This window comes from Myotis yumanensis, unplaced genomic scaffold (assembly GCF_028538775.1).
Source record: "Myotis yumanensis isolate MYYU_CA2020_CCGP unplaced genomic scaffold, mMyoYum1.0.hap1 SCAF_17, whole genome shotgun sequence".
Classification (NCBI taxonomy): Eukaryota; Metazoa; Chordata; class Mammalia; order Chiroptera; family Vespertilionidae; genus Myotis; species Myotis yumanensis.
In genome coordinates, this window is record NW_027223768.1 from 5,245,685 (window position 1) to 5,260,983 (window position 15,299).

Below are 15,299 nucleotides of genomic sequence, written 5' to 3' on the forward strand. Positions count from 1 at the left end.
TCATATCTCATAGCCTTTTAGAGGGCTGTCTTCCAAACATGGCAATGGCTTGGCGACCCTGTGCCTGTTTCAGCCCCACTACACCAATCTGCTTTGGCGAGAGCCCCTAGTTCTTCTGGTCTAGAGCTTTACTTCTCTTTGCCCCAAAGCACCCCTGAAACATTAGCCGACCCGAACATGGGGACATGGAGGCAGGCAGGACACCGACTTGTCCAGGACCTCAGTGTCCTCACCAGAGTCCTTTAAGTTCCCCCTCATGACAGACAGAAGAGTGCCATGGCCCACCAGGACTGAGCAAGAAGCCACAGTACCTTGGAAGCCCTCGGTTTCCCCGGGCTGGAATCATCGTTATTCAGCATTGGCTGCTGGAAAGGGTCTCGGGTGGGAGGCATGGCCAAATGAGAAGCTCTTGGGAGGCCGGCGCAGCCTCACACGACCCTGCACACAGCGGATCGCGGGTCCCAATTGTTTGGAAGGCTCACTTTCGGTTGCCAGGCAACTGCCCCACCGTCTATGACAGACGAATTCCTATCAAGAAGAGCGCCACCTGGCGGTCAAACGTGGGAGGCCCCTCGGGAGGAAGTTACAGGGAACACAGAGGGAAAGAGCCGCTGCCCATACCCCCAGGAGCTCTGGATTTGCCCTCCTGAACCTTAGGTGGAAAAACGGAGGCCTCCCGGCATGCAGGACTAATGCAAAAGGCTTCGGCTAGCAAACGGAATCCTAAAAGATGACCCAGAAATGCCCTTCTCCCTCGCATCTAACAAAAGGATTTTTCAAAGCAGTAAGAGAATGGGATGTCCAGAGATGGAAAACTGCCGCCTAAGCAAACAATCCTTGCTTAAACGCGGTTTAACTATATGAGTCTCAAGGCTTCGCATCAAGCCGGCTGTAAAGGCCCAGACGGATGTGGAGGGATGGACGTGGAGCGGCCGTCTTTGCAGTAGGTAACGCCTTCTAAGCCACTCTTGCAGGCTGTAACTTCTAGAAGAGAGACGACGTCTCCATCTTTCTAGCGCTTTACACTCAGGACGTGCTCAGTAGTTGTCCCCGCCACGTCTGCAGAATCAGAGATGCTCATAGCGCACGGCCGGGGCCCGCAAGGGCAGTGGGAAACATGAATTTGGTGGCGATGGCTCGGAGATGCTCCCGCCGCGTTCTTCACTCGTCCCCCTGTCCCTGGCGCGCGCACTTCCACGCGGCGCGCGCCAGCAGCGACGGCTGCCATGGCGACCGGCAGGTGAGCGGCAGAGCATCGCGTGGTCCCTACCCCACCCGCGCGGAAGGAGAGAGGAGGCGGTTGACAAGGCGACGTGGGTAGGAGGAGACGAGGAAGGAGGGAGGAGGAAGGATGGGCGGCTTTGGCGTGGTGGCCTGGAGGTGACTGAAGTGAGCCCAGCCCCTTGCAGCCTCCCCCTAGGAACCTCCCTCCCCTTTTCTTCCGCCTTCTGCCAGCGGGAGCAGCAGCCGCAGCACCTGAGTCGCGGCCGCCGCCAGCTCAGGACAACGCTATGGCTGATGCTGGGCGCAGCCTCCATCCCTCTGCCAGAGGCAGGGGAGGAACGGAGCGGCGCACGCTCCGGCTCCTGCGGCTGCTGCTCTGGGTCGGGACCGCCTTCCAGGTGACCCAGGGAGCGGAACGGGAGCTTCACGCCTGCAAAGAGGTACTGTCCCCCCGGAACCGACCCCACTTTGCTCAGAAAAATCTTGGATCCTGGTGGAGATCTTGGGGACCTAAGCTCAGACAGTTTCAGAGGCCGCGGAGTTTAGTTTTGGGGGATGAGGATGGGGGCGGGGGGGAGAGGAGCAGGCCGGCTCATGGAGAGGCCAGCCCACTGGGGGGCTCACAGTCCGGGCAGGGAGCTCGGGTTGGAAGGTCCACCATCTGGGACTGGGCTCCTGGACTCCGGACTCCGGGGAGAAGACATGAGCTGTTTTCCAGCTGGGGTGAATGACCTTAAAAGTGGTTGAGAACAAAAGCTGATGTATGTGCAGAGGGGCGAAATAGAAAGTGGGCAAGGGGAGAAGCGGGGTGGGGAAGAAGTTAGGAAGGCCACAGGAGAGGAGCGGATGGGAGTCCTTGTGCCTTTATCTGGCTTCAGAAGGAGTGTGAAAGCAGGAGACGTAGGAGAGGCACTGAAAGGTCTCGTCCTCTCTCCCCGCTCCTATCCAGCACCCAGTCACCTTGCTGGCTGCTGAAGGTAGAGCCTCTTTGTAGCTTTGCTTCCCCCTGCACTTGGCTTAGTGTTCCTGACGGCACATGGCCCGCCTGTGGCCAGACTGACTGCTGTGACATCTCACTTTCCGATAATCCCGACTATCCTTCTCTGACTCACCTGACATAGGTCGTATGTCTTTTTCAAGGTGCTTCCAAAATGTTGTCAACATAATTCAGACGATAGGTAGTGAATGCCTTTCAGCCAGAAGTGCCTTTTGAACATTCTTTCTGGAGAGGTACAAAAAGGTATTAAGGAGTAACAAAACTCAGTCGTTTCTATAATATTGAAATAACAATATTTGGTTGTGCTCTGAGTAACGTGTGTTTTTTTAACCATATGGCAGAGGCAGCAAGAAATATTTATAAGAACTGCATTGGGGAAGGCAAAACAAAAGTTGTCCTTTTGTTTCTGAGAAATGTGAAAGACTTCATAATATATCTATGCAAAAATAATCCAAAATGTCATACTTGGCTAAGGTTTTGAGAAGTTGAAATGTTATTGTTGTTGTTCCACTTATTTATGCACTTATTGGTTGTATCTTGTATATGCCGAGTGGGGATCAACCCCGATACCTTGGCATATTAGGAAGAGAAGTTGAAATACTTCTTTTAAAGTTATCAGTATTAATTGGTTAGCAACCACAACCCCACCCCATATGGAAATATATTATTATGGTGTTCTAACCATAGACTGTCTACAGCATAACGATCGTGAAGAAGTAGGGAGGGAGAGAGGAGAGAATTTTTGTGTGAGTACGGATGTTTGACTTCATTCATGAATACGACACAAGTCAGTATGATTTTTGATTATGTTTACCAATCCCAGTGACTACCAGCCCTGGGCCATCCCATATACAATCCCATTTCCACCCAGCCACTTTCTCTCCTGTTTAAGATAGAGCTGGGAACAGCATGATTTTGTTAGTGACTGTGGCTTACTGGCCTCGGTGGCTTATGGTCTTGAGCCAACTAAGTTAAACAGTTTCAACAAGCCCACTTGCCTAAGAATCCAACATGAGAGTCTCCTGAGTGGAAGGTAAGAATCTTACAGTTCAACTGCCACTGCTTGTTGAGATCCTTGTCAACTGTGCAAATTGCAGACATTTAAGAGATTTAACATTCTGTATCATTTCGGTTTGGAGGCAGGGACGAATACTGATGCTTGAGAACTCTAACTGGGTTACACATTTTGCCTTTAGTCCTTTTGAATGACTGCCATTTGCCTAAGTGAAAGATCTTGCCACCGCAAGTGAGCTTAGGGCAAAGCTGTGGGACTCAACATTTCAGCGCTCCAGTCCCTGCCTGTGACTTCCCACCCAGCGTTTGGATCTGTAGAATGGGCATTTCAGTAACACCCACCTCAAAAAGGATTGCTTTGAGGACTGAAAGGAAAATACAAATAAAGCACAAATTAGAGTTACCTAACCCCCTTTCCCAGATTCTTTACCATTCGATCCACACCCCAGGCCACAGTGAAAGTGGCTCAGGACTCATGCCCATTGGTCACGGGAGTCAGCAGGTCCTGTTTGCACTCCTTGAGCAAACAGTGGCGGCAGAACACCCTCCACTCCAAATCAATAAGGAAGCGGATAAACTCATTATCATAACAGTCTTCGCTTGGCAATATGAACTGACCCAACTAGTTTCGGGGCTTCCAACCCTAAATGGTGAAAAACCAATTCAGGGTAGACTAGCCCTTCTCTGTGCTATGTCTGCATATGAATTTTGTGAGTCTGTGTTGGGACTCTTATCAGGCCAAGGCTGACCCTCATGATAACAGTGCTGCTCAGCCTTGTTTCTGAAACCTGACGCATCGCTCTGGATCTCGTCCGGGAACAGAGAGGTTTGGCTTGCGGCCTAAATGCTTTTCTTACTCCTTAAACCGGGGAGTTCTAGATTTCTAACCCTGAGCTGGGGCTTGGCATTCCTTTCACAGTTTTCCAATCATCAGGGTCACCAGTAGAACTAAACCTCCTGAATGGAGTTTGTCTTCACGAATCATTTCTTTAGTCCTGTGCTAGCCCGGGCTAGGTGCTGACTGAGAGCCCAAGGACCGACCATTTCCTATAGCACGATGAACCCAAATCAAATTCGAGAGAAGCAGAACACGGCCTATAACACATCTGCCTGGTCCTGAGGCTCCAGTGCTAACTGCCCCCAAACAGCCTTCCCAATCTACCCGGAAAAGCCCGGAGGGCTCAGGAATCTGGAATAAAATTGGTTGAATGAGTGATCCCACTTAGTAAGGATGCTAGTGGAGCAAGTTAATTAAACTTCTGACAGCCTCAGATTACCAATCTGTAAAATGGGGATGGTAATACCTATCTCAGAGGCTGTTGTGAGGATTAAATTAGATAACATGTTAAGTGCCTAGTACATAGTCTTGACATGTCATAGATGCATAAGAAATAATGGTAGGCAGAAAAGGTAAATATACAAATAATGACATATAAGGGACGAGATAAGGTTAACTGATGGCAAACAATGCAGGAGTGGCACGATAGAGGTTGACAGGAAAAGAAGACTTATCTAAACAGTAGGTACTTGACCTGGAATAATCAGTACAATTTCAAAGGGTAGAGATGGAGGAAAGGTGCTTTCTAGATAGAGGGAGGGGCCTGAGGACAGATCCACAGGTAGGAAATACACAAGAGCCTGAGAACTGCAAGAAGAGGAGGTGGCTGAAATGTGGAGTGGGGGTGGGTCCACCAGAAATCAAGGTTGGAAGGTCAGAAATGAAGTGGAGAATCCTGCTGAGAGTGGGTTAGCATGAGCATGAAGCAAACATGGCTGAGGCAGCCAGAGGCTGAGAGCAGACTCCTCGGGAACCATCAAGGTTGGATGTTTAAAACATCCTGCCATATTTGGTGAAGAGAGAAAATTAAAATTCTCCAATTGTCATGAGGTACTTGCAGGGTGGCAAGATGGGATTTTTTTGTTTATTACCAAAGGGGCTAAAGAAGAACAGCTTCTTGAGATCTGAAGGCATTTAAGAAGGTATTTTGTCTATTCTCCTGGCTCAAAGTAAGAGTATACTAAAACTCTGATAATTATCTGACTCTACTTTTAAAAAGATTTATTGATTTTTTACAGAGAGGAAGGGAGAGAGATAGAGAGTTAGAAACATCGATGAGAGAGAAACATCGACCAGCCGCCTCCTGCACATCTCCTACTGGGGGTGTGCCTGCAACCCAGGTACATGCCCTTGACCGGAATCGAACCTGGGACCCTTCAGTCCGCAGGCCGACGCTCTATCCACTGAGCCAAACCGGTTTCGGCTTAAAAAGATTTTTAAATAACGAAAGTGATACCTTTCATTTTCAGAAAAATTAGAAATTATAGGTAAACAAAAAGAAGATAGTAAAAATCACCTATAATCCTATCACTCGTGTTTTTTTTAAATGAATTATTGTACACTTTTTTTTTAAGAGAGAGGGGGAGAGAGAAAAACATTGATCGGTTGCCTCCTATATGTACCCTCATTGGGGATGGAACCTAAAACCTAGGTATGTACCCTGACTGGGAATCAAACCCACAACCTTTTGGTGCATGGGACAACTCTCCAACCAACTGAGCCATCTGGACAGGGTCACTCTATCATTTTTATGGTTATATTTGTGAGAGAGAAACAGAATAGTGGTACAGTGTGGGATTTGGATAAAACTAGTTCAGTTCAATTTCTAGCTCTTCCACGCAATTTCTATGACCTTGGGAAATTTATTAATCTCCTTCTGCCTCAGTTTCTTCATCATTAAAATAGGTATATTAATAAAGTCCACTTAATGACTATAGTATGACAGTTAAGTGAGTTAACACATGTACATTGCTTGGAATAGTTCCTGGTGCATAGTAAATACTCAGTAAAAGTTGGCTGTTAGAATTAGATTTTTAGTGGAAGTATACTTTACATGATTTTATAGTGGTAAAAAATTAAAAATTTAATGGTGGTAAAAGTTGGTGGAATTGAAAAGGAACAAAGAGTAGATGGGGAGAGATATTCTGAGGAAAAGGTTGATAGAATTTGCTAAAGAGAAGAAGGAGACATAGGACTAAAGGGTCCGGAGTTGCGCTGTTCGGGTGTGGCTGCCCCCAGCCACCTGTGGCTGTTAGCAATGGAAACGTGGCTAGTGCAGCTGAGGACATGAAATTGTAATTTTAAAAAAATCTTAATTCATTTAAAATTCAAGTTAAAATGGATACTCGGTTCCATTACTGAAAAATTATTACCCGTGTTTGGAACAACTTGAGGATGTGAGCCTACTTTCTTAACCAAGTTTTATGAACTCTAAATTGTTGTAAAATATTCCCGTGTGCAACTACTTCACAATTTAAAAATTCACTCTCCTGTTGAGAGGCGGTTGGGTGTCCTGTGTTTGGCCATTTCAAACAAGGCTGCTTTGAACATTGTGGAACTGTCACCTGGTGAGCAGGTCCACATTTCTTGAAGGTATAAGCCTAGAGGTGGGTGCTGGGTTGTGGGGTGTGCACACATTCATCTTGACAAAAGAACGCCAGGTCATTTCCCACGCGAGGGAGCTGCCTTAGCTTACTCATCACTGACCCCAGAGGCCGAGACTCCATGAAGGCCCTCGGGCCCGTTAGCCCCAGGCATGCTAAGCGAGGGCTCCACTGTGGGGCCACTCTCCCTTGGTAAATGATGCCATTTCTTCAGAGCTCTTGGGAGAAGGACCCGCTTTCCTAGAATTTTACAGTTTCCCCCCAGTTTTCAGTGTTTTCTGATTGGATGCATCCCAGCTCGGGTGGGTTTTCTTCCAATCTGGAAGCTGGACAGACATATTCACAGTAGGGTCACTCACCGAATGGAGTCTGGGTGAAAGTTACCTCCAATGGCAGGCTTCTGGAAACTGGTATCATCTGAGGGTAAAACAGAAGTGTCACTGGGTAGGAGATGGCCACTGCTCTCCACTGTACCTGAGAGGAGTCTGAGGTGTAGTAATGGCTCTCGGGGAAATGCCCTCCGGCCATCTAACCCCATATCCAGACATGGTGGATTCAGTTACCTTTTATTTATTTATTTTTAAAATATTTTTATTGATTTCAGAGAGGAAGGACAAGGGAGAGAGAGAGAGAAACATCAATGATGAGAGAGAATCATTGATCGGCTGCCTCCTGCATGCCCCACACTGGGGATTGAGCCTGCAACCCAGGCGTGGGCCCTGACTGGGAATCAAAACATGACCTGGTTCATGAGTCGACACTCAAACACTGAGCCACACCGGCTGGGCTTCAGATACCTTTTAGCGTTTCCCTTTACATTCAGGATGAATCCTAAAATGAGGGGCTTAATGCTGCCTATACACTGGAGGAACTAACTTCTGAGAAAGGGACATTACCAGGGACTGTCTAGCCCTATGGAATTTAGATAATTTCTGCCAATATAGATCTTGTTCCTACTCTGATTGTCCAATAGCAGAAGTCTGTGTACTCCTTACTTTAAGGAAGATTGTTAGCTAGAGAATCTTACATTCTTAATTTAGATGTGGCTTTTCTGCCCTAAATAACCTTTCAATGAAAAGGTAATCTGCATCAGCTAGCGTTTGCTGAGTAACAAACCACCCCAAGACAAACCACCTCAAAACAACTGTTTTTAGCCCACAATTCTGTAGGTCAAAGGGGTGGTTCTTCGTGTTTGGGGTAGCTTGGCTGGTTGGTGCTGGGCTGCCTTATGTGACTGTGGTCAGCTAGTGGGTCGACTACAAATTAGATAATCCAGGATGGCCTTGCTCACATGTCTGATAGTTGGTTGGGGTCCCCAGGTTCTCTTCCAGGTGACTCCTCATTCTCCAGCAGCTTAGACTCATTTACACATGGTTTCAGAGTTGCAAGTGCAGTTAGACAGCAAGTCCCAATGCGCAAGCTCTTTTCAAGATTCTGCTTATGTCATGTTTGCTAATGTCCTATTGGTCAAAGTAAGTCACACACACACACACACACAATTCTTGCTTGGTCCATAGCTGAAGAACTCCACCTATTTCAAGAAGGACCCCAACTAAAGCTCCCAAAAGACCTCAGAGCATTTCTGGAAGCTATTCCTACAGCAAACAACATTAAACAATCCCTATACATTATTCTTTTTAAAATATATATTTTTATTGATTTCAGAGAGGAAGGGAGAGGGAGAGAGAGAGAGAAATATCAATGATGAGAGAGAACCACATGCTCCACTCTGGGACCAAGCCCGCAACCCGGGCATGTGCCCCGATCAGGAATCGAACCATGACCTCTTGGCCCATAATTTGACGCTCAACCACTGAGCCACACCAGCTGGGCCCTATACATCATTCTTGTTCTAAATCCCTTCTCAGTTGCCTCCCCCTCCTCCTAGTCAGGATGAAAGCTCTCCACTCTTCACCCATGCTATGCCCACGAAATCAAAGTATAGCACACAAGTTATGAGGAGTTCCTTTAATTTTAATTATTCAGGTCGGGATTGGAGGAGTTGAATTTTAAGCCGGGAGATTATAGATATGAACTAGAGGCAAACAACAACAACAAAACAAACAAACGAACAAACAAAAAAACTAGGAGTCATTAAATAAGTAGCTTCTTTTTAAAAATTCTTAAAGCATGTTATTTCTCCCCTGTCGCTTTCTACCTGGTGCTGTGTGTATGTATACATCTGTAGCATTCTTACTCTATGGCATGTCTCTCTCAGGATAGTACCTTGCGTACCATATGTGACTAGCATGCCCGGGAACTGTGCAGTGCGCAACCTCTACAGCTTACAGTGGCCCTGTATATACTAGGGCTGCCTTGATGGAATTGGTATCCCCTCACCACATACCTAGGGAATGCTTTTAGCTGAATTACTTTGACGTGAAGTGGGCAACATCTCAAAGTGATATGGTGGGGGTGGGCATAGACTCGGAATAAAGAGACCCACTTGGAGAAACAAGCAGGGGCCAGTGCGTGAAGGGCCTTCCTTGTAAGCTTTGCAGATAGTCTGGTGCTGGCTCTGAGGGCAACAGTGGGGCAGTGGTACGTTCTGTTTGCAGCTCAGATGGGTCACTCTGGCTGCAGCCTGGAGAGAGGCTCGGAGGAGAGGGGGTAGCAAAGGCAGGGAGTGTGTCCGCCAGGTTCACGGTCTCCATCACGAGCAGCTGGCACATCAAACACTCGTTGTCCTTGGGGAGTTTTGCATAGGCCAGGACCTGTTGATCTGTTTCTTTCATGTGTGATTAAAAAGCTCAGGTGAAAACTTTAATGGGGCCCTGACCGGTTTGGCTCAGTGGATAGAGCATCGGCCTGAGGACTAAATGGTCCCAGGTTCGATTCCAGTCAAGGGCATGTACCTTGGTTGCGGGCACATCCCCAGGAGGGGGTGTGCAGGAGGCAGCTGATCGATGTTTCTCTCTCATCGATGTTTTTAACTTTCTATTCCCTCTCCTTTCTTCTCTGTAAAAAAATCAATAAAATATATTTTTTTAAAAACTTTAATGGGACATTTTGATCTCATTAAAACAAGACAAGAAAAGTACATTTTTGAAATATAATATCATAAAGCTCTGCCTCGTAGACAGATGTGTGCCATCTCTCACCTACCAGAAAGGGACTGGAATTTATAAAGGGACATTTTGTTTCCTAGCGACAAAGCCATTCCGATCCTAGGGATATTTACAAGCAGTGCTGAAAAGCCCTCTGCCCCTGACGGACTGGCCAGTTCCTGGGTCTCACAAATGTCAGCGGCCAGCCTGATTTGGAGAGATTAGCTTTGGGGGAGTTGCCAGGGGAGAAGAAGTAGCAAAAGGACAGATGTTGTTTCATATGTATGAGAAGACGCATCAGAGAAGAGGGTGAGTCAGGGCAGGCAGTAAACAACAGGGGGAACTGGGGAGGGTCTCGCTGCTGCTGTCACCATGGCTGTTAGGCCAGAGTCACCAGGCTCCCTCATCCCAGTCCTGTTGCCAGAGAGAGGAGAGAAGGGCCAGGGCGCTCTCCATGAGCCATCCCCAGGCAGGGTCCTAGCAGTAGCTGGATGCTATTTTTTTTTTAAACCAGTTTACAAAGAGCTTTCCTCTTGTCCCAAGAGGTTGATGTTAGTCAATTTTGTGTGTGTATGTGTGTGTGTGTGTGTTGTTTTTTTTTTGGGGGGGGGGGGTAATCTATTTAATCTTCTTAGCAGAGTGTTAGCATCCCCATTTTATGGGCAAGGGAACTGAGGACGGGGAGATTTAATAACTGGTCCATGATGGTGCAGTTTTGGGGTGGCAGGACAAGAGGAGAGCCCAGATCTTTGCTCTAATCCAGAGCGCCTCGCACAGCTCCAGAGCTGCTCTAGAGTCGTGCCCCACCATGCAGTCACTCAACAATTCCTCATGGATATCTGCGAGGTGGCAGGCAGTGTTCCGGGCTCTTGGGCTGCCTCAGTGAACAAAAACAAAGCTCCCTGTTCTCGTGGAACTTACCTCTGATCAGAAATCAATAATACACATAATGAGTAACTGGTTATAAAGTGTGTCATAGGTGGTAAGTGCTATGGAAAAAAGTCACTCAGGATGTCGGGGTCACTGGGACAGAGGGGAGCAGATTACAGTTGTAAACAGGGAGGTCGTGCAGTAGGGATCCTATCAGGAAGGGTTGCGGGGGCTGAAGGGGAAGACGCTGGAGGGGGAGCACGGGTGCTCACCTGTGCTCACAAATGGTGCCTGTGATCATCCCACCTCCTCATTAGCCGGTCAGTGTCTTCCAGGAGCCCCCAGGCCAAGGCTGCGCCCCAAAGGGACAGGCAGCTCAAGTTACCGACAGGCTGGCCCAGAGCATGGTGACATGGATGGCCTCAGCTGGGTATTGAGGCCCAAAATCTGCTTTGTGTAATGTGCCCGCGGCTAAACCAGTGGGGCAGGCCCTGTCGGGGTGACCAAGCACTGTCCCTCCTATTTTTGATCAAAATGGGAGCTGGAAACCCAGAGTAGAATAGCAAATGTTGAAAAAAGGGTGATGTAAGGCCAGGCTCCCCTATACTCCTTCAGACTGGGAGCCCCGGGGCTCCTGGCACCATGTTGCTAGGCAACCCCCAGACTGAGGACCATTAGCAGGGGCCGGCCTGCTTGAGGTCTGTTTGCTTTGGTTGCTGTTGGGTCTGGTGCCTGCTCTGGGGAAGAGGGAGCCTTGCTTGTGGGTAAAGCAAATGACTCGGTGAGGTGAAGGCCAAAGGCACCCTTAACCCTGAATCTGCCTCAGCGCCTACAATTCCACCTGAGAGCGATTTGTTCTTAAGACTGCGGTGTTAAACTTTTTGTGTGTGAAACTTTTGGTTTAAACAAAAAACAACAAGGTTGCTCCATTAAAAGACGGGGGAAGCCTCACCTTCCTCACCCCCCAGCAAAGGGATTGGCTTTCTAAACTTCTGGCCTCAGGAGCACAATTTGATAATCCTTGCATTAAAGTATTCCAGCCCCCTGTTAAAAAGTGAACAGCCTTTGGCTGGTAAAATAGTAAGCTTTTCTAAAGTTACTTTATGACAGAGTTTAATGTTCTTCTGTAGGAAGGCGGGTAACAGACTCCTGAGATGCTCCAATGAAAACGGCAGACCCTTGGCCCAGAAAAATGCACATACCGAAAAGTCTGCATGGGGTTGTACGCAGGAAGTGGTCCAAGGCCTGTAGATTAGGAGCCCTGCTTTGTGGGAGACTGGTTTATGAGATACATACTTAAGTCCTGACGCTAAGAAGAGTGAGTTTTGAAAGAGGAGGGGACAGAAAAAGATCTAGAGGAGAACCAGAATCTTGGGGGCAGAGCCCGGGAATCTGTATCTTTCACGTGACCTCCAGGCAGTTGTGATGATCCGACAGATGCAGGTTTAGGCACCAGAGCTCTAGAGCTGTGATGGCTGGGCTGTAGGGCTCAGGAGACCCTGCTACTGAGTAGGCAGTTCTAAAGAGGGTGGGAAGGAGGGTGGGAGAGAGGGAGAAGGCCTACTGTGCGCCCAGTGCCCTCCTTTCCCCCACCTGCTAGAGAACAATGGTGCTGTGCCTTCCACCCTACCCTTCACAAGGGGACAAAGCAAGGCCATGCTGCCCTGAGCCTCAACCAAAACCAAAACCTGCTGGGCATGCCAAAAGCAAAAACAAACAAACAAACAAAAAAACGAAGACAAAGAACAGGAGCCCGGGAAACCATCCAGGCAGGGCTGGGCCTAAGAGAAAGTCGCACGTTCAAATTCTGACACTTCTCCATGGTTTCCCATGTTCTGTGTTAAGTCAACTAGCTCATTCCTCCCTCCCAGCAAAGGGCCAGCCTCTCCTTGATAGACAGGCCTGTTGAATGGGACCTGCTCTTGTCTGAGGCAGGTGCTTTCCAAGCAGAGGGTTTACAACTGAGTCAGCAAACACCTACTGACCCCACTGTACCAAGCTTGGGGCACTTGCCTCGCCTACCCTGCCCATCTTGCCATTCTCCCCAAAGGATCGGATTTTCAGGGACAGTGAGGAGATGGGGACTAGCCAGCAGGGGATGGGTGTGGGAGCAGGACACAACCTCCTCCAGACCCCAAGGCCTCTAGTCAGAATCCGGGTTTACTTAAGAACCTGTTTCTTGAAGCAGCCCTGTCCCAGCCAAGACAAACCAAGCCGTGCCAATGCCCTGTTTCCTAGGGTGGGCGTGACTGCCTGCAGCAGTGGCTCGGAGGTTCTAAGACTCAGCGTGTGAGACACCTGCTTGACTGTCTACTCTGCCTGGGGGTGGAGGTGGCAGGGGAGGGGCACCTTCTCCCCAGCAGTCTCTGGGCAGTGATGCTCAGCCCTGTCAGAGCTTAACTCGTGTCCCATTTATCCAAATTGTACGGCTAAGATATGTGGATTTCATCCCATACAAATTTCACCTTAAGAAAACACAGAACCTATAAGAAATAACTTCAACTGGGGAGGAGTGGGTGGAGGTGAATGAGCAAGAATGGCAGAGATTGGTAAGTACTGTTGCTAGGTGATGGGTACATGGGGGCATTATATTCTGTTTGCTAAAAATATATATTTGGAGAAAAATAGAAATATATATATTTGAAATTTGCCGTAATAAAAAATTTTTAAAAGAGACTTAGAAATGTTTGTTTTCTCTAGAAATCTCCCTTCTTGATCAAGAATCTTAAAGAAATTAATATTCTTAACTTAGTAATTCCACTTCCAGGAACCTTCCCAAAGGAAACAACTAGTGATACTAGCTATTGGAGTCTATGTAAAATAATGAAAAACTGGACAAAAGTCAATGTCCAACAATAGAGAATGGTTAAAGAAACTATGGTGCCACCATTAAAGACATAGGAAAGTGCTTGTGACCTAAAATGTAAAAAAAAAAAAAAGGTCAGAATACATAACTACATACCATGTGATGTATTCATGTGCATGGAAAAGATCTGGAAAGAAATACACTACACGTCACAGGTAGTGATCTGTGCTCAGTGGACTCATGGCAGGTTTTCTCTTTCATTCTAGCCTGTATTGTCATCTTTTCTAGAATGAACTTGTATTACTTTGAAAATCATTTTTAAATCTGGGTGTGCACCGGAACCGGTTTGGCTCAGTGGATAGAGCGTCGGCTTGCGGACTGAAAGGTCCCGGGTTCGATTCCGGTCAAGGGCATGTATCTTGGTTGCGGGCACATCCCCAGTAGGGAGCGTGCAGGAGGCAGCTAGTCGATGTTTCTCTCTCATTGATGTTTCTAACTCTCTGTCCTCCTCCCTTCCTGTCTGTAAAAAATCAATAAAATATATTTTTAAATAAATAAATCTGGGTGTGCCATTTTGAAGGGAGAATAGGTGGAAGGAAGAACAAATTTCCATGCAAGTGTCAGCTGTGAAATAAGATACTGGGACTGGAAGAAATCTTAGAAATTAGAAATTGCCTAAGTCCAATTTTCCCATTTTACAGATGAGAAGATTGAGGCTCAGAGGAGTCAAATGACCAGTCAAGTGATCCCCTTGAAGGTCACCTCCCTGAGGACCTTACCCTGCCCCATCCTTCCCTCACTTCCCACCCACCTCAGGTTCCTACTCATGGCTGTGTCCTCAGCCCCTCAGCCCATCTCCCACCTGCCCAGGGAGAGCACCTGACTAGCCTCCTGTGGGCATGTGCCCAGGCCGTGGCAGAGGAGCACTGCCCACCTCATTTGACAATTCCACCAAGACCGAATCATGTGGGTCTGAGTAAATTCTTCCTCTGGGGCCAAAAGGTTAGTGTTCCCTACAGATAGCTGAATATTTGGCAAGGCAGGTTCCAACTTTGGGGTTTTTTCCCTTCTTTCTCATGCTCCCCAGAGCATGGTGTGTGGCTGGGTGATTTAGGGGAGGGCAGATTAACTAAGGTGCCTGCCCCTCATCACCCTCCCCTTCTTTTCCTAATGAACAGGCAGTAGCCACTGCCTACTGTGCCCCATTTAAAATTGTGATCTGAATATTTTCATATCATTGTGCAGGGGGAGGGAGCAAGGACTTGTGTGCTTGACATACTCACTGAATATATCTGTGTGTCTCCTTTGTGAATCTGTGCATTATGCAGGCTGTACCCGTACAGAGACAGGTCACTGGGTAAACTGAGGCACTGTTGGGGAACTGACTTGCTCACAGAGTATAACTGAGGACTGTTGCCTGTTATGTCTCTGATTTAACTGTCTAAGCTTATGTCTTGCATGGTGAGAGTGCAAAGCGTTCGGGTCTGAAATGGCTGCAGCACAGCCAGCCACCTTGGATGGTATAAATATCCCCAAGTGACAGGAAGTAAATCAGCACATGTAGGAACCACCATTTTCCCAGCAAACCTCCCCCGAGTGGGTCTCATGAAAGGCCATGAAAAGAAATGGTCTTGGCCCGTGTGTCTCCAAAAGACTAAATGCAGTCAGAGTGGGCTGAGCTATCTGCTCGCACAGATTAGGTATTTTAGCGCCAATGCTCAGGCCTCAAAGAGAGCCTGGCTGCTGGCAGCCAGCCAGCACTGTCTTGTTTAATTTTTAGATTTGGCTGTTAAGTTTGGCCCAGCGTGAGCCTGTGTTTGGTTCGAGGTAGGAGGGTGGAGGATTCCTGGTGGGAAGGCCTGGGTTCTGGCTCTGTGACCTTCCAGCCATGTGACCTTGG

At 47.8% G+C, this 15,299-nt stretch overlaps 2 protein-coding genes across 8 annotated transcripts in view; one reads left to right on the forward strand and one right to left on the reverse strand.

The window, feature by feature from the left end:
* Positions 1 to 15,299, reverse strand: part of CFAP276 (cilia and flagella associated protein 276) — a 58,887-nt gene that overhangs the window by 5,979 nt on the left and 37,609 nt on the right. For 2 of the 5 annotated variants that reach the window (XM_070396510.1, XM_070396509.1), the window contains exons 6-7: positions 7,036 to 7,093; positions 2,337 to 2,446 (exon numbers count right to left, since the gene is read on the reverse strand). Coding sequence is in view for 2 of the 5 variants with exons in the window: in XM_070396507.1 (XP_070252608.1) it covers positions 312 to 392 (81 nt within the window). In the remaining 3 variants the exon portion in view is untranslated. Of the gene's footprint in view, positions 1 to 311; positions 925 to 2,336; positions 2,447 to 7,035; positions 7,094 to 15,299 lie in introns of those variants that run through there. The other 3 variants (XM_070396511.1, XM_070396507.1, XM_070396508.1) reach the window with 3 other exon arrangements.
* Positions 1,477 to 15,299, forward strand: part of ELAPOR1 (endosome-lysosome associated apoptosis and autophagy regulator 1) — a 43,626-nt gene continuing 29,803 nt past the window's right edge. For 2 of the 3 annotated variants that reach the window (XM_070396505.1, XM_070396504.1), the window contains exon 1: positions 1,478 to 1,664. In XM_070396505.1, the coding sequence (XP_070252606.1) occupies positions 1,512 to 1,664 (153 nt within the window). In that variant the 5' untranslated portion in view covers positions 1,478 to 1,511. Of the gene's footprint in view, positions 1,665 to 15,299 lie in introns of all 3 variants that reach the window. The other variant, XM_070396502.1, reaches the window with a different exon arrangement.